Source organism: Protopterus annectens, chromosome 3.part1, assembly GCF_019279795.1.
Source record: "Protopterus annectens isolate FY-2018-M chromosome 3.part1, PAN1.0, whole genome shotgun sequence".
Lineage (NCBI taxonomy): Eukaryota > Metazoa > Chordata > Ceratodontiformes > Protopteridae > Protopterus > Protopterus annectens.
Genome location: NC_056732.1, coordinates 584939995 through 584963079, shown reverse-complemented (window position 1 = coordinate 584963079; position 23085 = coordinate 584939995). Strand labels below are relative to the sequence as shown.

Below are 23085 nucleotides of genomic sequence, written 5' to 3'. Positions count from 1 at the left end.
GGAGCTCTAGAGATCACAATGCTTTAGCTATTCGCGGCAAGCGAGATCTGGGGGTTGGAAGGTAGTAGAGGTGTACTATGGGTAAGTGGAGGAGCTTGCAGCTCAGAGCAGATGCTAGTAAAGTTGCCAGCTCAGATCCGATACGGATCCGGTACCCCCCACAGGTTGAAGACCAAATGAAGTAAACTACTTCAAATCAAATATTGTTATGCCTATACAAATTACTGTTCTCTTACATTACCCAGAATAAAAAAACAAAATAGTCATTGGCATGACCAAATAAATTACTGGCTTTAAAACAGTCAATAACAAAAGAACCACTGTTTAATAAAGCAGCTTCTAAATGTTCACAAATAAAAGTTTATTAGAAATAGCTGTATTAAAATATACAACATTCTCCTTTTTCAATAAAACAAATCCATACATCTGTATGACACACTCTACATTATCAGTATCAGTGGACTTAAAAATAGTGAAAAAGGTTTCCACAGTTTTCTGCAACAGTACATGAAATGTCCGCTCAAATAACTTAGAAATACAAAACATAAAAATAAAATCATAAGTCTTGATGATCAGCAGACAATGGCTGAGCTTCTAAGGTCAAATAGTCTTCAGATTTAACAGAGTCTTCTGCAAAACAGAAAACACAAAGTCACGTATGCATACAAGACATGTTTTTACCACAACATATGCAGGCACACGCACTGAATGTAGTCACAGAACTGAATGCATCTATTACAAGTTGCAAAAAACTTGGAGAAAAAAAAGAGCAGCACATTGTATACTGTAGTACACAAGAGAACATTTTGGCAAACCGACCTGCACTGGCTTTGCAAACTTGAACTAAGCCTTAGTTTGGAAAGGGATATTTTCCTGATGCAGGATTTTAAAAATTAATAGCATGTTGATATTGAAAAGGGGCATACTGTACTGACTCTGTACAAAGGAAACGTTTCTTGGTGAGGGAAACATGAAAGTAGTGTGGGAAAGGAAGCATAAGTTAGCTAAAAACAGGAATGATTACCAAGAATTGATGAATACTTTTAGACATTGATCCTTGTTTTTACAAATTCCAATAAAAAAAGACAAACAGAGACTATTCTTTAGTATACCTTTTTTTAAAACTTATATTTATTAACAAGGTAGGTGGACTGGTCTGATAACCACTTTCACCAATGATCTGAATCAATAAGGCAGCAACAACTTACATAAAAATACATATATAAATGTTAAATCACATCAACAATGATAAAAACAATAACAATAATAAAAAAGAGAAAATCACAATAAAAAAATCATCATGCAAATTGTAAAACTGTTGGCATGTAGCTGCCTTTTAACTGAACCTAAACAAATATCCTACATAATAAAAGCAATCACATTAATGATCTTCCTCAAGATACTACCAAAATTCCCTTCTAACTTCAACACTGCTGTTGATCATTCTTAGTTCTTGTGACAGGCTGTTCCATGATTTAGTTGCTGTCTTGGAAAATGCCCTTGCACCAAGGGACATACAAAATGCAGAAGGTTAAAAAGATGAAATTCCAAAAATGTAATTTCTTTGCTAACTGTGAATACCATGTACTAGTCAGCTTGAAAACCCAAGTGTAACAGTGGTATATCTCAATAATAACTAGCAGCCAGTTAGCTTTTAGACAAAGACAGGTAGTGGCGCTGTTTCTTCAGCAAAAGGGAAATAAAGTGAAAGTGTTCAGCAAAGCTAGCTTGATGGTGCAGTGGTAAAGCCCCGACTACTGTCCAGGCAACCAATGTGATTAGTGGTTCAGGAAATAGCTAGATGCTGACAGGCAGGAGGGACAGTACTTACCTTGGAAGGGAAAGGAGTTGGTTCCCCACTGGCTTTGTCTGTCACTACAATATCATGAATGAAAGTCTCATGAATACCAACAGCAAGGGGGAAGATTTAGAAAGGACATAACATTGTGACTACACAAGCTGTGATGGCAACTCCAGTTCTGCATGTCTGGGAGTCCACATATACAGATGTGGCAAAGCACTGGTAGACCTACCCTAGGGGAAGGGTTAATGCCATAATACAAGTACACGGACTTGCCAGCAAGAGCACAAGCATCACTACTGTGGATGATGCCCCCCCCCCCAGCAAATGTTTCTCTTCTGGTGGACTGAAGATGATCCTCACTACCAGTGAACAAACTGGATAGTGTTCCACTGGGTAGACTCAATGGCTAGCAGGCAGAGGAGAGAAAAATGATGAAGAAAAATGTGTTCAGTCACAGACTTGGCACTGGAGTTGGGGTTTATTTTCTTTTTGTTTTATTTGGATTTGTTTTCTGAGATACAGCACAGATTTTCATGGAGCTTTTTCAGACTTAATCCAGGAGCAGGTTGGAACTGTTAAAGCAATATCAACTCAAGTGCTAATATTGCTTCAATGCCAAGCAAATATAGCACTGAGGCAAAAGATGGCAACACTCTACATCAAAGAAATATTCTTATGACTGATAAAAGCTGCTTGTCCCACCTAGCCACCCATTTTTCTACTTAGTGGATGAGCTGCAGATTACTTAACCAAAGTTTTTTTCTCCCAGTCCCATCATAAGGAATATCTTTTACACATTCTTGAATTCTGCCACTATTTTTGATCCTGCAACCTATTCATCTGCCATCCTTGCAATGGAAAAAATCCTTGCATTTCCTTGAATCATTGACCTTAGATCTTCAAAACCATGCCCTAGTTAGTATGCATCCAGTTAGAACCTGTGTCCTACCAACAGGAAACAGTTCCTAGTATATCCTCCACCCATTTTCTTCAAGATTGTACATATGAAGCGCTTCTTGTCTCATTTTATACATCTTCACATAAACACATGTTAAAGACTTCCTTCATTTAATGCCTCTAAAAAGGCATATTTCTCTTCCTAAAGATTTGAGCCTCATGTTGTAGAGCTCTGTCTCTCTTTTTTTTAAAACAGAAATAAAACAGGGATGCAAGGGGAATAGCTGACTTCAGTGTGAGGGCAGTCAGCAGTCTGCACTTTTTTATTTGTTCCAAGATCATTGCAATCACTTTGAGCATTCATAATTAACAGTAGTAAACTTCAAAAGTACATAACTAGTTTTACAAAATAATAAAAATCAGGTTGACTTGGTCACCGAAAAAATCAGTTTTACTCAGTCATAAGTGCTTTCATCCACAAACTGGACTTCATGAGAAGTCGAGTTGATTTTTACTATTCTGGTGTATTTCATGCAAACTGGGGGTGGTGCAGGCATTAAGGTTTTTCTAGCAAAAATATAAATCCCAGAGAGCCAGAATTCCTTGAGTGGGGATCTCACGGAAAATGTTCCCTACTGAAAGGCCTAGGAAACTATCAGAGATGCTAAAGACACAGAATTAGAGCCTAGACATAAATCAGAATTGGTAGCAAGGTGCACTTTAATAGAAAGACAGCTGAGACCTACACCAACAACTTGAGATAGGCCTACATTAAAGACTTGAGATAATCCAAGAATGATGGTACAAGAGCAGTAAAAGGTTACAGGCCCTTCAACAAAGCCCAGGTGGAAAAATGCAATCAACTGCTTTTATGAATTTTTTTCTGTTACTAGGCTTCTGTGTAAACCTGAGAATCTGGGCTATGGTAGAGGAGTAGGCAGAGCTTCGGGCCATTACTGGAACAGGAAAAAGCAAATGGTTAGTCATAGGGCGATGAGACCCAGATGAGATATGGCAGAGGGATTGGGCGGTAAGTAGGTTTTGGAAGGCCAAAGGTAGAAAGGTTTATCCAGCAGATGAGGCCTGAACAAGGGAAACAAGTGGAACTATGAGAATTATTCCAGACATGTTATTGTTTGGCTGTCTGAACAAACCCTGGAATCAGAGGAAATTGGGGAAAGCATAGAGGAGTCCTGGGAGACGTTTCCAAATGACATCATCCCTGACGTATTCCCCCAGGGATATGGGAAGAGAAGTGGCAGCACTTGGCATTAGTCAGGGAAGCAAACAGGTCACAGCAAGGTTTCCCCAGTAATGGAATAACTTCCACAATACTAACTGATTATGGGATGAATTAAGTTGCATCAGAAGGCGACTGAGCCTATCCATTAAGAAGTTAGCTTAAGCAGGAATAAGACTTCCAATTAGAAAATAAGGATAGCCCACTTTCATAGCCTCATGTCTCCCAACTGATGATATACCACTCTGTCAATGCAGATGGCTACCACACATTAAGATAACAAGTATAAGAACTGCCACTGTATCCATTTCACTGGTATGCAAACTGACCTTTGCTAGTGACTTAGAAACTTTTCCCTTTAAAGTGACCCCACCCACATGCACTACGCCAGAAGCATCAGTAATAGCCAACACTAGAAGGGTAGGAACCAGAAAGGGGATCAGATATGAAGTGTGCAACCAGTTGAGATAAAAATTTCCAAAGCTTGCAATATGTGCAGAATCATTGTATACGAGACCCGTGACCATTGTTAACTTACAGTCTACTGAAGCACTATCATGTAAAACCTTATAAGGGATACAAAGGAAATATTTGCTGCCATCATCTCCAAGGGATTGAGGCAAAGTAGGGCTGTGTACACACTGCAGCTAAACAATCAGGTAAATGCATCTCTGATGAGAGAGGATCTTTTCTGTGGTGAAATGAGCCTTGCATGCAACTGTGTATAGTCTGCAGGGTATGGACACGAGCACATGAGATGTCTCCAACTCTGACTCTGCACTGTTCAAAGTTATTCTTAAGAACAGATGGACTCAGTCTGATCAGGGCCTCTCAGACAGAGGTCAGTCTGCTCAAGGAGGAGAAGACAAGGCACCAGTTGACAGGGTAAAGAAATAACCTTTCACATCCTCTAATCTCGGTTTCACTACAATGGCAGGCATGTATCTGTAAACATCCTGGGAGCTGTGGTGAGGCCAAAATGGGAAAGTCATAAACTGGAAGTGACTGACTCCTACCCAGAAACACATATCTTTCAGGATTCCTTCGTAATCTTTGAGTGGAGGCAGGCATCTTGGAAGTCCAACGGACACATTCAGTCTCATTCGGACGGATAAGGAAGGATGAGCCAAACTGTGATCTTCCAAAAGGTTTATGCAAGTCAAGTCTAAGATCAGTCTGTGGGCCTATGATTTACTTCATAAAAAAGAAGCTGGAGCAGTATTCCTACCTCTGACTTATCTGATGGGATCTCTTGGGTGGCTCTTTTAGCAGGTTCATTGTTCTTGCTTCACTCTTTTTAACAGGATAGGATTTTTGACAAGGGAAGAGAATGAGGCTGGGTGGTGTGGAATGAGACTGTAGATCACCTAGGATTTACTGCTTTTGTCCTCTTGCCTTGTGTAATGGCCAGTCAAACAGGCAGGTGGAGGGAAAGTCTGACCCCATAACTGCCCCAAGGGTAGGACAATACGGATGAGCTTTATTGCTGTGTTGATTACCCCTATTTCTGGGTAGGTAACGGTATCAAAACTGTCACAAAATCACTGGCTTCTTCCAGATCTCGGATTCTGGTGCTGCTGGCAATAGCTGAACCATAACCAAGGCTGGTTCCACTCTATCCACCCTGAAACTACAGGAGATTGGTAACAGGCATCATTAGCGAAGTCCTGACAAATGCTTCCATGAACTTGTAGCTTATCTCACGAAAAGGAATAAAGGAGGCCTAGTATAAACAGTACTCAAGGTCATTATATGGGACACCATCAATTAATGGCATCATACCTGGTGATTTCACAAATTTAGCAGACTTATCAAAACTACCCTGTGAAGGCTGCCAGCCTAGCTAGATGGAATTTTGTAAATAATTATATGTCATTGTAAATATTGATGTAATCCATATGCTTGTTCTACAAATGTAAAGAGAACTAACTACATGTTAGGATTAGACAATATGTTGTACTGAGCTTCAAAAATGTAACCACAGTGCACTATGCTTGAAGAAAGTTGATAAGTCAAGCATTGTATGACTATTTGATCTCAACCTCGGAGACAGGATGTCTGGGCCAGGAAAATCCTTCTATTGTCTTGATTTAAGAGACAATTACTAAGGTTTTACATGTATAATGTCTTTTATTGCTGTGGCTTCCTGGCCAGGTGCAAGCTTATGAAAAAATGCAAGTTTTGAGTTTGTTAGCTTGGGAACGAGAGAAGTGTCAAGAATTATGTAATGTGAAATGACTCAGCAGTACTGTGTTATCAATTTAAGACTTTCTCAGAGAGAGAGAATTCAGCATTTTGGATTTTGTCTGAACCTGAACACCAACTCACCAGTGCTCTGCCTTTGCTCTTTATGTAAGTAGGATCTTCGACTTTAGCATTTCTCTTAGGGATAGAAATAGTAAGATTAGTCTAGCTGTTTTCTATATTTGTCAGACTACCCTAAAATATTATTTTAAAAGTTTCCTGTGATTTCTGAACTCCGTAATGTCATTGTGTTGAAGTAATAAGTATTGTATTTTATTATTTATTAATAAATATTTTTAAAACCTTTTAACTGTGGCTGCCATGTGTAGAGATAATTTAAGCTGTTAGATTACACTGCATATATTTAGTGATACTGTCCAAGCCACTCCAATAGTGTTGCTGTTCGGCACACTTACTAATCGGATAATATTGCACAGTAAAATTGGACACCTTTTGGTAAGGGCCTTAATAGTAGTTGATATTAGTGGTTGGTGGCAGTTGGTACTACCTTATAGTCTGGGCAAAAAGAGGGCAGAGCTGGAGAACCTGTGCCAGCCTTACCCAGGAGTGTATGTGTGTCTGCATCTAAATCAAATCTTAAAAGTGTGCGTGTTTGTGTGTCAGGTACTTGGGCAGGGACACAAAGCACTGGTTGAACAGAAAGGGTGCTGGAGGTTTTGGCTGGACCACTAGGCTGAGATCTTTACCTATAGCTGTGCCAGTGGGGAGTTTTACTGGGGATCTGGAAAGAAAGGGAGAAACCAGTGCCAGACTGACTGTGATCTGTGTGTGCTCTTAAGGGAAATTGTACTTTACTGTGTGTGTACTTGTTATTCTTCCCAATGTACACACCCCTCACTGGTGCTAGTGGTGAGGATTGAGGTTCCTTGATTACTGGGGCAAGTGCACAGGATCACATATTAATTGTTTGGCAGTGGTGAGATATCCACATCAAATATTAATTGTTTGATAGTGGTGAGTTAGCCACATCACATACTAATTGGCTTGTAGTGGTGTGGATAGTGAATTCCTGTAGCTTGTGTACAGTGATCACTGAAGGTGTTTTTGTAGTATATATCAGCTACGCAGTGAATATGCAGAGTTCAGATTACAATTTTTTTTTTGTTAGCTTAGTCAGTCAGGAAGAGCAGGCACGCATGTCAGCAGAGGAGTTGGCAGACATTTTGGAGAGGGAACAAGCCTTTAGCACTTTGCCTGAGGACATGGGGATTTGGTTAGCTGATGCACAATGTGCTAATTCAGATGAGTTGGGGAAGAAGGGAGACCTAGATCTAGCAAGCAGGGCATCCCTGCACAGGAAAGGGACACCCAGTGCTGCTCATGGGTCTAAGGGAACCCATGGTAGGCAGCCCAGACTGCCCCAACAGAATCTGCTAGTATTAGGGGAAGCCACTAGTACAGGTACATGTCCAGGACCTCAGGTTAAATGATTTGAATGCAACCAGTGGGGCCATGTGGCATACAGATGTCCACAGAAGCAAGATAGGGAACAAAAGGTGAGAGACCCAGTAAGTGAGAAGGACAAAATGCCAACAGTAGGTTGTCTTGAGACAACAAAGGGTACCAAACTGCCATCCTGCAGATGTCCTGATAGAGAAGGATTTTGATGAGGTAGTACCATGTGTTAATGCAGTTACACACAGTCAGGCTTCGAGACAAGCATGAGGGTCTGGTAGCCTGAGGGAGACCCAGACAGACTGCATACTTGCAGCCAGGACTGGTAAGGCGGTTACTTCATGGAGGGAGCTACTCTGTAGCAGTGAGACTGGAGGTGAGCCACAGCTGCTTGTGGGTACTGATGGTCCCTTGGACAGAAGGACTGCAAAGGTAGAGGTGAGTAGTAGTACCCAGGCTGACAGTGAGGCACCACTGTCAGAGGATACCAGACTTTCTGTGGGAGGGGAGCTGAGAAGGGTTACTAAGACAGAATTGACTCAGGCTCAGCTCTTGGACCCCTGAGGCAGGTAGCTTGTGAGGCACCTGATTCTCAAGGGAAGGGGGAATCTGTATACTGGGACAAACTGTATAGAGAGTGGACCCCTTAGAGATGGCTAGAAGGTGAAAGGATACAGCAGTTGGTAGCGCCTAGAGCCTACAGTTTGGCGCTTCTAGCTATAGCCCAAGATTTTCCCTTTGCAGGTCACATGGGCATAAAATGTACAAAGAGACATATTATGCAGAACCTCTATTGGCCTGGAATTTCCAGAGATGTAACAGCGTACTGCAGGACCTGTGAGCAGTGCCAAAAGGTAAGCAAGGTAGGAGACAAGGTGAAAGCTCTTTTGATGCCTTTGCCTATGACTGAGGAGCCATTTCAGAGGGTAGCTATGGGTATTCTGGAGCCTCTGAGTACCCCAAATTCCATGGGGAAAAAGTATACCCTAGTGGTAGTAGATTATGCTACAAAATACCTTGAGGAAGTGGCTTTGTTCTCCACCGAAGTGGAAAAGGTGGCAAATGCTTTGTTAGAGATTTTTAGCAGGGTAGGTTTCCCAAAAGAAATACTGAATGACAGAGGTGCCAATTTCATGTCAGACCCGCTGGCTTGTCTGTGGAAGTACTGTGGGATGAAGCACCTAGAGACCACCCCCTACCATTCCCAGATTAATGGTCTTGTTGAGAGGTTAAACTCTACAATCAAGTCCATGCTACAAGCGTTTGCAGACCAGTTTAAGAGGGACTGGGACAAATAATTTCCCCATCTGTTTGCTTACAGAGAGGTTCCCCAGGAATCCACGGGTTTTTCACCCCTTCAGTTGTTGTATGGACAATATGGTGAGGGGGCCTCGAGATTTAATTCATGATGAGTGGGAAGGTGCGTGTGAATCTCAAGGAATCTGTTGTGGCATAGGTCTTAAACCTCAAGACAAGGCTCAGGGAACTCATGGGCTTGGCCCAAGAGAACTTGGCAGAAGCCCAACAGCAGAAAAAGGTCTGGTATGACAGGAATGCTCGAGCTACAGAGTATGCTGTAGGGCAGCAGGTAATGGTTCTCATTCCTGTCAGACACAACAAGCTGCAAGCAGCTTGGGAGGAACCCTACAAGGTGGTAAGAAAAGTAACTGATGTTAACTACATGGTAGAACTGCTAGGCAGGAGACAGGGGCACAAATTGTACCATGTTAACAAGATGAAACCTTACCATGATAGGGAGTCTCTTGTTCTGAGTATTTACAGTGGATTGCAGGAGGAGTCTGAGGGAGATCTGGTGACTGATCTCCCCAGTGAGGCTCGGACTGACACCTCGGTGGAAGGGGTAGCAATGTCCCAAGCAGCTACCTCCTACCCAGGTTTGAGAAATCCGAGCAGTGTTACAGGAGTTTGGGACATGTTCACTATGAAACCAGGGTGCACCCACCTGGTGCATCACCAGGTGGATACAGGACTCCAAAGGCCTATTATGTAGGCCCCTTACAGGATTTCCTGAGAGAGTCAAACAGACTCTGAGGGAGGAGAAACAGGAAATGTTGGAACTAGGGGTAATTCAAGAGTCCAACAGTCCCTGGGCCTCCCCAGTGGTGCTGGTGCCAAAGAAGGATGGCAGCACCAGGTTCTGTGTGGACTACAGGAAATTAAATAGTCACACAGAGTCAGATGCTTACCCCATGCCTAGGACAGATGAGGCCCTAGAGCAGCTGGGTGCGGCCAAGTGTCTTACCACCACTGATCTTACCAAGGGGTACTGGCAAGTGCCCTTGACCCCCAGTGCTAGACAGAGGTCAGCCTTTATGACTCATTTTGGCTTGTACGAGTTCACAAAGATGCCCTTTGGGATGTAAAATGCCCCAGCGACTTTTCAGAGGCTGGTAGATTATATCCTAGCAGGAGGGTTTGCGCTCTTGCTTACCCAGATGATATTGCCATCTACAGCCATTCCTGGCAACAGCACCTTCAGCATATCAGGGAAGTGCTGGGCAGGGGTGACCATTAAGCTGAGCAAATGTCAGGTGGGTCTGGCAGAGGTATCCCATCTGGGGCATAGCGTGGGGAGTGGTAAGTTCAGGCCAGAACCTGCCAAAGTGGAAGCCATTCAGGCATGGCCTGCACCTGTCACCAAAAAGCAGGTGAGGATGTTCTTAGGGACGGCAGGATACTATAGAAAGTTTGTTCCCAATTATAGTACCATAGCTGCTCCCCTTACAGACCTGACAAGGAAAAACAGGCCAGATAAAGTAGTGTGGACCACAGCATGTGAGCAGGCATTCCAGAAGCTTAAAGAAGTTTTGGGAGGACCCCCTGTGTTAGCCAGTCCAGATTACAGCAAAGAATTTGTTGTGCAGGTGGATGCTTCAAACCATGGGGTGGGGTCTGTACTTAGCCAGATTTCTTCAGAGGGAGAACACCACCCAGTGGTTTATCTCAGTCATAGGCTCCAACCCAGGGAGAAATGCTATGGAGCTGTAGAAAAGGAATGTCTAGCAATAGTGTTGGCACTGCAGAAACTTCAGCCTTATCTGTATGGAAGGAAATTCACTGTAGTTACAGATCACAATCCCTTAAAATGGTTACACCAAGTCTAGCCAGCAAAATGCCAAGTTGCTAAGATGGAGCCTAGGGTTGCAAGCATATATGTCATGTCAGTGCAGTACCGCAGTGGGGTACCGCAGTGGGGTTGGCAACGCCAACGCAGATGGGCTCTCAAGACAGGGAATGGGGTAAGGTATACTCTTATAGACCTAACCCTCTCAAGCAACATTTCTCAAGGGTCACTTGAAAAGCTAGCTTGAGTTCTCTGAGATATGTGGTCAGGAAGCTGCAGCAATAAAATACATTATATATGTAAAACCTTAGTAATTATCTCTTAAATCAAGATAATAGAAGGAATTTCCTGGCCTAGACATCCTGTCTCAGAGGTTGAGATCAGTCATACAATGCTCAACTTATCAGCTTTCTTCGAGCATAGTACACGGTGGTTACATTTTTGAAGCTCAGTACAACATATAGTTTTAATCCTAACATATAGCTAGTTCTCTTTACATTTGTAGAACAAGCCTGTGGATTACATTAATATTTACAATGACATAGAATTATTTACAAAATTCTATCCAGCTAGGCTGGCAGCCTTCACATACCCTTATGGTAACTGTGGTGGAGGTGGGGATTCCATTTATTTAGTTAGTTGTTTGTATATATGAGGACCCAGAGAGGAAAATCTGAGTTTCTTTTCTCAGTCTTGTGCTTCAATTTCCATTTCCATGCTGTGGAAACATTAGCAAATAATCTGTGGCTCTGAAGCAGAGGTCAACAGTCTCTGCTGTGAAGTGTGAATCTTCCATTGGTGCTGTGGGTTTGGTGGCCTTTCGCTGAAACTTTTTTTCCTATCCAAAATAATTTTAACGTAGTTTTAATGCCTTCAGGAAATGGAAACAAATAAGTGCGACTGCCAAATTTCACATCTATAACTGTCATATCCTTCATCTAAATAATATAAACATACTGAATGTTTATCCTAAGGAGGAAATTTATTGTCACCTTTGCATTTCTTAAATGCATGTTCCATTCTTTCTAGGTCCGTAACAATTTTACCAACAGCAACATTCAGTGACAGAACATCAGAACAGGAAATAATAGCAGTGCCACAACTTGTCTAAGAAAAAGGAAAAGCCTAATGCAAGTAAAAAAAATGACAAAACATGACCTGTGCTCTAACCTAGTTGAAAAATACAATTAAATCTTATTGTATGTGCTGAATGTGCATACATCAATTACAGTTGGTAAGTAAACTTACCATAACAGTAGATGTTCAAATAATCACTGCTGCAGTAGCCTTAGGTGTATGGGTTATATCCTGCTATGGATATAACAGCCAGGCCAGCTTCCAAAGCTTCAGGGCATCTTTAATGTACCCAAACTGTCGTACACCTCAAAATGACAAGACAAGCTTGGGTGCCAAGCCCTTCAGAGCTTTCAGGTAGGGCAGAGAGAGGAAGGCTGAGCTCTTAAAGGACAAGGCTAGAAAAAACATAAAATAATCATACACTGGCATACCAGGAAACAAGGGAGAAGGATGGAGGGAAGGAGCAACTACTGCAGCAAATATTATTCGAACATCTACTGTTCTGGTAAGTTTAATTACACAACTATATGCTGCTCATCATATTGACCACTGCTGCAGTAGTCTTAGCTGTATGGCTAGTTTACCATAGCTAACTACATTTTGGAGGTGGAAGGAGAAGAGTCCAGGAGCACCTGGAGAATGGTCCTTGCAAAGCCTAATCTAGACCTAGAGAAGGAATCAAGCTTATAATGCTTTGTAAAGGTATGTACAGAGAACCAGGCTGCAGCTTCAAGAATACTTCTACAATTTATGTCTTCTCAAAAAGTCAAAGATGAAGCCAAGGCCCTTGTACAGTGAGCCTCGACTCTGCCTGGAACAGTTTTGTTGTGAGCACAAAAGGAAATAGCCTTGGACAACTATTTGGAAATAGTCTGTTTTGACGGAGGTTGTCCCGTCTTACCTTCACAAGAAATGAACAACTGATGTGAAGATATGAAAGATTTAGTTCTCTCAAGATAGTATCCGAGTTGTCTGTGGACATCCAATATATGGAGCATTCATTTTCTCTCATTTTTTGGGTTCAAGAAAGAAAATGAGGAGACAGTGTGGCTTAAAATAAACTCGAATACCACTTTAGGCATAAAAGACGTATTAGTTCTCAAAGAAACCCTGTCCTTGTGGAAAATGAGATAGGGTTGACTCACCATAAGAGCTTGCAACTTAGATACCCTTCTTGCAGAGGTCACAACAATCAATAAAACTGTTTTCTATGTTAAGAACCTCAAGTCAGCCAGGCTGGCTGGTTCAAATGGAGCAAATGCTTCTCTAACACAAAATTAAGACCGCAAGGAGAGCCCTTTCATGTAAAATTCCTTTCAAAAACATTTAAATGAACCTTAAGAGAGAAGTATGAAGGCCATGGGACAGTAGCTCACACAAATCTTGTAAAACCAGAGAACAACTAGCCCTGAATAGGTGCACCAATTTATGATCTTCTATAGTAGCACCCTTTCTTGCCTTCAATACTATGTGCTTCATGTCCTCAGTAAACAGTTGCCTGAAATGAATTAAGACCCTATCATCCCAGGCAGTCAACTGAAGTTAACTGGTGTTGGGGTATATTAAAGACTTCTATTTTTGTGTGAATAGATCCAGTCTGTGAGGAAGCTTTGTGCAAATACCCCTTTCAGAATCCACCACTGTATAGCACTAAAAAGAATAAAGTAGAACTACGCCATCAACTAACATATACACAGCTTCTTGCCGCCTATAAAATTATCCAGAATATATCTGCTTGTCCGGCACTACGTAACATTCTACACAACTATGTTCCTAGTCAACTATCATGACCCACTGATCAAAAGCTCCTGTCTGTCCACAAACCTATCAAATCTGATAGGCATCGTCTGTACTCGCACCATGTTGCTAAGGCTTGGAATTCCTGGTCTTATCCTCCCTCCCATCCTTCAAAACCATTCTAAAAGACTTCTTAGCCAAAAGCTGGATCTGTTCTTGCCAACACCAGGATAAACTATATCCCTAAATATGGAAAAATACGTGTTCATACCTTACGTTGCCTTACTTACGTTGCCTTACTTCTATCAATTTCTCTCCCTGCCTTTCTCTCTACCCATACCGTAAACCTTCTTTTCCCTCACTTCATATTGTAAATAGTGTTTGTATTATACTAACTTACCTTTCATTTCTCTATAAACTGGCTAAATTTTAATACAACTTGTATCTACTCTTAACCAATGTTTTCAGATTATGTCTAATTTGGTATAATTATTTAAATTGTATTTGTTTGTTGTATCATTTTTAAAGGCTGCAAAATTATTCTCAAAATGTCTTGTAATTCTTTGGAGCTCGTCTCCCCAGGCCTCTGCTGAAAATGGGCTCCTACCCAGTTGGCTAAATAAACTGCCCCTGGCCATTTGCAAAATAAGGGAGAATCATGGCTGCCTGTGCCAGAAGGGAGTTATCACAGTGATCTTGGGGGATTCCTTCTGAATCCTCAGAAGTACCAAGAATATTAATGGAAAGGGTGGAAAAGCATACAGGAACACTCCTGTTCAAGAAAAGAAAAGGCAGCTACTTTCCAGGTCTTCTGGCATGGAGTCCTGGAGAAGAATCTTGCCAGCTGAGTGCTCAGAGATAAGGCAAAGAGATCTACTTGAACTCCTCATAGATGGATCAAATCATGGAAGACCACCTATCTAGTTTAAATTTGTGATGCTTTGCCTTTCATACCTCTCAACCATTTAGCACAGCAAATCTGGACAAAACCAGATATAATGGGGACCAAAAAGGCCCAAAAATAGGGATACATTTTAAATACTGCTCTTATACACTTAGAAAGTTGCTAGAATAAAATATTTGTGCTCCTGAGCACTTTCTGAAGGATATAAAGTCTGAAACTCAACTGTCTGTTATTTAGTGAACTCAGTCCTCACTGATTTGTCAGAAAACCACAACTGTATAAGGAACAAACCAAAAATAAGATGCAAAAATCTGGACAGTTGAGAGATATGCTGCCCTTGTCCTGCTCAGCTTGTCTGACAAAGTTGTGCTCTGACAGAATGTAGGCTACCTCTATAGTGAGATTGTGCCATGAAGCTATATCCCAAGCTAACATGGGTAGTCTGCAGGGGGGGGCATGACTGGTTTCACCCTCATTTGTTGACATACCACAAAACTATGGTATTGTCTGTAACAACTTGAAAAGGTCCCAGAGAACAAAGATGATTCAGAGAGTTGAGTGTCTTGATCAGGGCAACCATCCATTTTATATTTATGTGCTTATATCGGTCCTTGGTGTCTCACACACCCTGCTCTTATTCCCTCCTCAAAATGCTCAACAAGCAAAGTCCTCACCACTGACTCTAGTGAGGGATGGTCACTAGCAGTACAGATGGATTCACACAGTATTTTCAGATACAGCTCCCTGCACCAGGCACAATTTCCCTTAAGAGCACACAGGCAGCACGCCCTAGACCTGGGGCTGGATTCTCTCTCTCCCTCTCCAGACCCACACAAAACTCCACACTAACCACTTTGGTGCTGTATCCCTGTTCCCAGTAGCTGACACACATACTTGGATATTTGAGTTACACACACACACACACACACACACACACACACACACACACACACACACACACACACACACACGGGAAAAGCTGGCACAGATTTCCTAGCTGTGCCCCTTTGTGTCCAGACTCTGAGGTAATCACTCTGCAAGCCCTAAGGCTCTTGCAAACAGTACCCAATTATACTGTGTAAAATTAATACTAATTCAAATGGTAGGGTATGACCAAAGCAGCAAGGCTTTCAGGAGCTGCCACAGTGTCACTAAAACAAGAAGTACTCTTAAGATGTTAAAAATATTCTCAAAACGAACAGCCACAATGAAATGTATTAAAATAGTTAATGATAAATAAGAAAACAAAAAACAGGAGAATACTAAATACAATAAACAGAGTTTCAACCACAGAGATATAAATAATAATACAGTTGGATAGTCTCTCACAAAAGCAGAAAACAATACTAAACTATTCTCATTAAATGTCCCTGGCTGACTAAAGAATTACTGTTCCCTGACTACTTACTAAAGCAAGGCAAGCTGGTGTGTGCAGAGTGTCTTACCACAGCAAACGCTAGATAATGTCTCTCTGTGTGTATGCATTGCATGTATATTAGGTTGTATTGTTGTAACTGATCAAATGTGTATGTTTATCTGAAAACTCTGGAAGGGTGGAACGTTTCAAATTGTGGTATAGCTTTCAGATGCTGCCACAGATCTTAGCAAAGCTGTGTGTGTGTACTGTACCAGACTCAGGTGCACTGAGGTGATATCATCCTCTAACCAGCATCTGGTTTCTTTGGAACTCTCGCAGCAGCACTTTGAAACCTGACAGGAAAGATTTCTGACAGGATATATATCTCACACATCCACACAAAGACAGACATATGGCTTTTGCTGTGGTAAGACACTCAGCACACATCAGCTTGCCTTGCTTTAGTAAGTAGTTAGCGAACAACATTCTTTAGTTATGCAGGAACATTTATTGAGAATAGTTTAGTATTGTTTTCTGCATTTGTGAGAAACTATCCAACTGTATTATATTTTATATATCTATGTGATTGAAACTCTGTTTATTGTTTTTTAGTATTCTCCTGTTTTCTGTTTTATAATTTATCATTAAATATTTTAAACTTTCACTGTGGAAGTCTAAGGCACCTGTGGTAACGGACTGTTGGAATAGGGAGGGAGAAGGCAATATCTAAATTTAGAGATATCTGTTTTCTCCAACAAGAAGTTTCTCTGTCAAACCAGAGCACTGGGATCTGAAAAGAAAAGGCGTGCTGGTGCTGGGACCAAAGAGACTTCAGATACCACTGTATCCTTCTCATGTGGATTCTTGCCAGGGGTATCATGAGAATCATAGAAGCCATGAGACCCAACATCCCGAGGTATTCCCTCAAAGAAACCAAAGTCAGAGGGGAAAACTCTTAATAGATCTAGCTATAGATCTAGTTTTCTGTGGAAGACGAGCTATTTGTAGCTGTCATCCTACAAACATAATCCTGTGAGGAGTCCAGAAAGACCTTTGAACATTTCTTGGAATCACAGCTTGTGTGAGAGATATCTTACCCAAGAGAGAGTGAGATTCCTGGCACTCTGAAAGAGACTCCGTAAAGATAAGCACATCAACTAAATATGGAAAAAATGTGGATACCTTGTAGCCTGCAATAAAGCTGTAACTGGAGCTAGACACATTCTTGATGCTGTGGATAGTCCAAAGGGAAAAGCAAAGAAATTATAATGTGATTCACATACACAAAGCCTTACAAAATGTATGGAGTCTGGCTAAATAAGAATGTGATAAGCATCTTTTAAATGTAGTGTTACCAGGAAATTTGAATGAGGAAGAGATAAAGATTGTTAAGTGACATTTTGAATATGGGCACCATCACAAACATGTTTAAGAAAGAAAGAAAGGTCCAGGACTGGTCTCCAAGTATTTTCTTTTTTGGTACTAAAAACATCCTTGAATAAAACACCTTTACCACCTGGGAAGGGTGAAATGGTTCTACCACTCCCTAGGACAGCATGTGATGGAGTAGAGGTGGAAACATAGTCTGGACTGGAGGATGAGGAACTACCCCCTTGGAAAGGAGTAATTTCCTCCCACTGCCATCTGCAACCTTAGTGAATGATCTTCAGAACCCATTTGTCAAACTATCTGCTGACAAAGAGAAGAGTGGAGATTTGGACTTTCTGGAAAAAGAAAGGGTCTGCCAGAGTAAGAGGGGGAAACAAAGTCTCTTAAAATGTCATACTGACTTATTGGATTGTCCTTGGTTTTGGGAGCTTCCAGAATTCTTCTTGGAACTTCCCTGCCATTTCACTTTAAATATCTGTTTACCTACAATTTGTCGAGACTGTTTATTTTGTTTCTTACCAAAACTGGATGGCTGAAAAACCTTAAGGTTTTCCTTGAATCAGTTTAAACTTTCATCACACTTTTTTATCACCTCTGCAGCAGAGGTGCCAAAAACTAAGTTAGTATCCAAATGATAATTGAAAATGTAATTTTTACCATCATCTGGGAATTTCCGAGAATGCAGCCATGAAACCTTTGCAAAACAGTATCAGTGGCCATAACTTTTGAAGTAGTATCAAACGAGTCATACACAAACCATGTACAATGAGTAGCGACTTCAACAGTAGAATAAATGAAATTATTTAAAGCAGATTTGTCCTCACAAAAAGAAACTGCTGACAAAAACATTCATCATACTTTCACAATTAGTCCGGACAAACCTTAACATAGGAGGCTGACAATTCAAAATTCTGAAAATCAACGTTGCAGAAGCGTACACTTTTTTTCCCCATACTTATCAATAATCTTCCCACCCTTATTAGAAATAGCAGGATAGGAATTAACTAAGTGTTTCGCAGCAGCAGTATTAAATAAAGCTATAGCTGTTGGATCAGGTTTGGGAAGAGTATATAAAAACTTAAAAGAATGGGGAACCTTGTATATCCTGACATTTTAGGGGCAGCTGGCCAACTGTCACGAAAACTGGAGGTAGTAACACAATGAAAACACTTGACACATTCTGGAAACAGTCTCAGAGACAGAGAGAAACCAAACTCGCCTCTAAGTCTGAATTAGAAAACTGAGGAGAAAACTTGTACCTGTCCCTTCATCATCCTGTCCAGATTCAGAATCTTGAATCTCTTCAGGAAGAAAAATGTATCCTTCATTTAAGTATGCAAACAAAAAAAAAATACACACTAGATCAAAAAAATATAAAATGACCAATTAACACTGAGATGGATACACAGCAAGTCTTCTTTTAATAAAAACCACAACTGATTAGAGCTTTTGTCTGAACTTCAAAGCATAAGAACTTCATCAGACAATTTCATCATATCATTGTACACGTAAGTAATAAAATTTAAAATCGATTAACTAATCATCTTGATCTTTTAATTATACAATTATTCATCATTCTGGTGATGTGCACAAACATCAATCTGTTATTTATATCTAAAATTTTAACCTTCTCTTAAAGAAGCCAGCCATAAAAAACATACATTTCTCCTACATTAAACTAATATAAAACAATATATCTATAGAATAAATCAACTATATAAACTAATTATGAAAACTTTCCAAATATCCCTAACAATATAAAAACTTGATAGATAAAAAATATATTAATTTTGTAAGTAACAAGTGCTTTTAACCTTAATAAACAATAAATAGAACAATACCCATTCAAACCTGGCCATGTACAGGCATTCAATTTTAATTGCCATAATAACTCCTTTTTCTAAGTAAAGGCCCATTGGGCCAGTATTTTTAATTCCCCACCACATCCAAAATTACAGTTATTTGAAAAAATGTGTGAATTAGGCTTTAGGTGAATAAATAATACCCATATTAAAAAAGTAATGATGAATTTGACAGCGGAAATAAAGGAACTAATTGAATTTTTAAGTTCACAAAGGATTAGAATAATGAAACCAGACAAGGGGGAGGTCTGGTTGTTATGGATCTCCATGATTACAATCAAAGAATGTTTGAGATATTGTGGACTGAATCATATGACGACGTTCCTTTAAATGAAATGAATAGGGCCAATAATAAAATACATGGCCGATTGAAATATATGCTCATTGAAGGAAGGATCTCTTCAAATATGTATAATTATTTTAACATGCTTTCCCCCTAAGGTTCCCACAATCTTTGGGGTCCCGAAGTTACATAAGAGTATTGAAAATCCTCCCATGCGTCCAAGTGTAGATGGGAGAAATTCTATAACTTCGGGCTGTGCTAATTTTCTGGATTTAGAGCTGAAAAAATTCTTGGTGAGGGAAAAATAAACAAGTAAGGATTTGTGGGAATTCTTGCATACAATGAATGAACTGGAATTTCACAAAAATGACATATCAGTAGCCATTGATGCCATTGTATATGGTTATCCATCAGGACTTGGGGGTTCAGTGGATAGTTGAATTTTTGTATGGAAAGGGTGTCACAATCAGGAAAAAGCTTACCTGTATGAAACTTTATTTGAGATGGTGCTCAACAACAACTTCATTTACTTTGAAGGAAAATATTTCTTACAAAAAATGGTGTAGCAATGGGGTCACCATGTGGTGCGATTTTCGCCAACATGATGATGGCCTACTGGGAACATACATATGTCTTGATGAGTGAATACAGAGCCAAGTTACGATTATACACCAGGTACCTGGATGATATTTTTATCACCTGGGATGGTTCAGAGGATAAATTACAATCCTTTACAGTATACATCAATGGCACGACTGACTTCTTGAAGTTTAGACATACCCATAACACTGAGGAACTGGTCTACTTAGATGTGTTTTTAAAGAAGGATAAAGTCAACAATAGGTATGTTTCCAACATTTACCATAAACCAACTTATTCTAATACTAATACATTCTTGTATTATACAAGCTCTCATCCTTAACATCAGGAAAGGTCTGTAGTAAAAGGCCAGTTAGTTAGGGCAGCGAGGATGGTTTCATATGATGGGGACTTTATCCAAGAATGCGAAAAATTATGTACCATGTTTACAAGAGGTTACCCTTCTAATTTGTTACAGGATTTGACATTGTAAGTAACTAATAAAAGAAGGAATGGATTGTTCCTACCAATCTTGAATGGAAACATAATTGCAGATACTAGTATAGAGACTGTGAATGGGAATTCAAGTACCCTCAATTATACTTTGGCATTCATTACAACTTTTAGCAGTGATCATAGACTAGTTAGGTGGATTCTTAATAAGAACTGGACCATCATGATGAATGATAGGAATGTCAGAAATAAAGTAGGAGATACCCCCAAAATTGTTTTCTGTAAGGGAATGAATTTTAAGAATATATTGGAAGGAAACAATAGTGAACATAAAAAACATATAACTAAAACAATGACAAAATGTGGTAAATGCCCCTATTGCAGTAAGATACATTTGGGTAACAGTTTTATAGTGAATGGTATGAAATATAACCTGACTAGTAAATTTAATTGCAAGTCTAAGAATATGACATATTTAGATTCATGTCAGGATTGTCCCTGTTTCTACGTGGAGAAAAAGTACAGTTTTGTACCTACCATAAATGTAGATGTTCGAAGATCCACATTGCTGCAGTCCTTACTTATGGGTAGTCCGCTGTCCTCGGTCGGCCCGAATACCAAAGTATTAGGCTGACGTCGGTCATGGGCGCACAGCCCTGACATCAGAACGTCAGGGTATAAAAGCGCATGACCGACGTCATATCCTCAGTCTTTTCTTGCCCCAGATGTCAGAAGGCCCTAAAAAGAAAGGCCACAGCCAAAAAACAGAGTACCTTCCCAAAAGATATGCCCAACTACAGCCATCACCCAAACCATATAACCATGCTAAGCTACAGAGGGGAAGGAGGGAGGGAAAATTGGACTGCAGCAATGTGGATCTTCGAACATCTACATTTATGGTAGTTACAAAACTGTACTATGTTCTTCATCTCACATTGCTGCAGTCCTTACTTACGGGTAGAATCCCAAAGCAACGGGAAAGGGAGGTTGGCAAAATCATAAAGCATTAGGAGCTGCTAAAATGCCCTGTAATATTGCAGTGGCAAATCCAGCCCTAGACTTAGAATAAAGAGGAAGGTGGTAATGTTTAGAAAAAGTATGTACTGAACTCCAAGTGGCTGCTTCCAAAATATCCTTTGTAGCTACCCCCCTTAGAAAGGCAGTAGAAGTTGCAGTAGCTCTAGTGGAATGAGGTCTGATTCCAGCCGGAATCTCCTTACCATGATGGGAATAACAAAAAGAAATACAAAACCCAATCCATTTAGAAATAGTTTGTTTTGAAACAGGTTTACCCTGTGAACCCAAAGCAAAAGAAACAAACAACTGCTGAGACTGCCTGAACTCCCTGGTTCTGCTCAAATAATAACGCAACTGCCTGTGAATATCCAAAGTGTGCAAAATCTTCTCCCCTTTATTTTGGGGATTTGCATAAAAAGTAGGCAAATGAATAGTTTGGTTTAAGGCCACACTAGAAACCACTTTAGGCATAAAGGAAGGATTAGTACGCAAAGATACCCTATCCTTATGAAAAATCAAGAAAGGCTCCACTGCCATAAGGGCCTGTAATTCAGAAACCCTTCTCGCAGAAGTAATGGCCAACAAAAAAGCAGTCTTCCATGACAAATACTTTAACTCGGCAGTAGCTGCAGGCTCAAAAGGTTGTAGAGTAAGCTTTTCCAACACAAAATTGAGATCCCAAGCAGGAGTAGGAGCTCTACGTGGGGGTCTTATGTTCTTTGCCCCTCTGAGAAACTGCTTAAACAAAGGATGAGAGAATAAAGGAGGGTCACAGTCATAATTAGCCGAAATGGCTGCAGCATGAACCTTTATGGAGGAGAAGGACAAACCTTTGTCCAATAACTCAGTAAGATATTGTAAAGAAGCACTCAAATTAGGCTTGGAAACATCAAAGTCCTTCCCTTTGCTCCAAATAAAAAATCTCCTCCATTTATCAGCATAAACTTTCCTTGTACTAGGCCTCCTGGCGTCCAAAATAACATTCAAAACTTGTTGTGGAAGCTGAGAACCTCCAGAGTCTAAAACAGAATATGCCAGGCTGTTAGATGCAGAGACTGAATTCTGACATTGAGAAAGTGATTGCCCTCCTGAGACAAAAGGTGCGGAATCAAAGGCAGAGGCCATGGAGGCTCTCGTATCAAACTCCTCAGTAGTGGGTACCAGTGTTGTCGAGGCCAATCCGGTGCTATCAGAATCATGGATGGCTTGTCTTGTCTGGCCTTCAAGAGAACCTTGGGCAGAAGAGGTAGAGGTGGAAAGGCATATACATGAAGATTGTTCCAACTGAATGACAGAGCGTCCACCTTCCAAGCTGTGGGATGAAACCTTTTTGTGCAAAACTTTGGCAACTGGTAATTTAGTGGAGAAGCGAACAGATCTATGTCTGGAGTTCACCATGACACTGTCAACTTTTGAAATACATGAGGATCCAATTTCCACTCGTGAGGATCCACTAGTTGTCTGCTCAATACATCTGCTAAGGAGTTCTGTGCTCCTGGTAGAAACCTTGCCTGAAGATTGAGGTTGTAACTGAGAGCTGTCTCCCACAAAATCATCGCTTGTCTGTAAAGAGGGTACGAATGAGTTCCCCCTTGCTTGTTGATGTACCACATGACAGTTGTGTTGTCTGTTAGAATCAACACCTGCCCTGGGTGAAGTAAATCCTTGAAAGCCATCAATGCATATTGGACTGCTAACATCTCCTTCAAATTGATATGCAAATGTTGAAGTTTGGCAGGCC

General features: G+C 40.6%; 1 protein-coding gene across 3 annotated transcripts in view; it reads right to left on the bottom strand.

Annotated features, from left to right (window-relative positions):
• Nucleotides 1–340: 340 nt before the first annotated feature.
• LOC122798216 (cysteine-rich with EGF-like domain protein 2-B) overlaps nucleotides 341–23085 on the bottom strand; it is a 545426-nt gene continuing 522681 nt past the window's right edge. For all 3 annotated transcript variants that reach the window (XM_044066981.1, XM_044066982.1, XM_044066983.1), the window contains exon 10: nucleotides 341–630. In XM_044066981.1, coding sequence (XP_043922916.1) covers nucleotides 557–630 — 74 coding nt within the window. In that variant the 3' untranslated portion in view covers nucleotides 341–556. The remainder of the gene's footprint in view (nucleotides 631–23085) is intronic.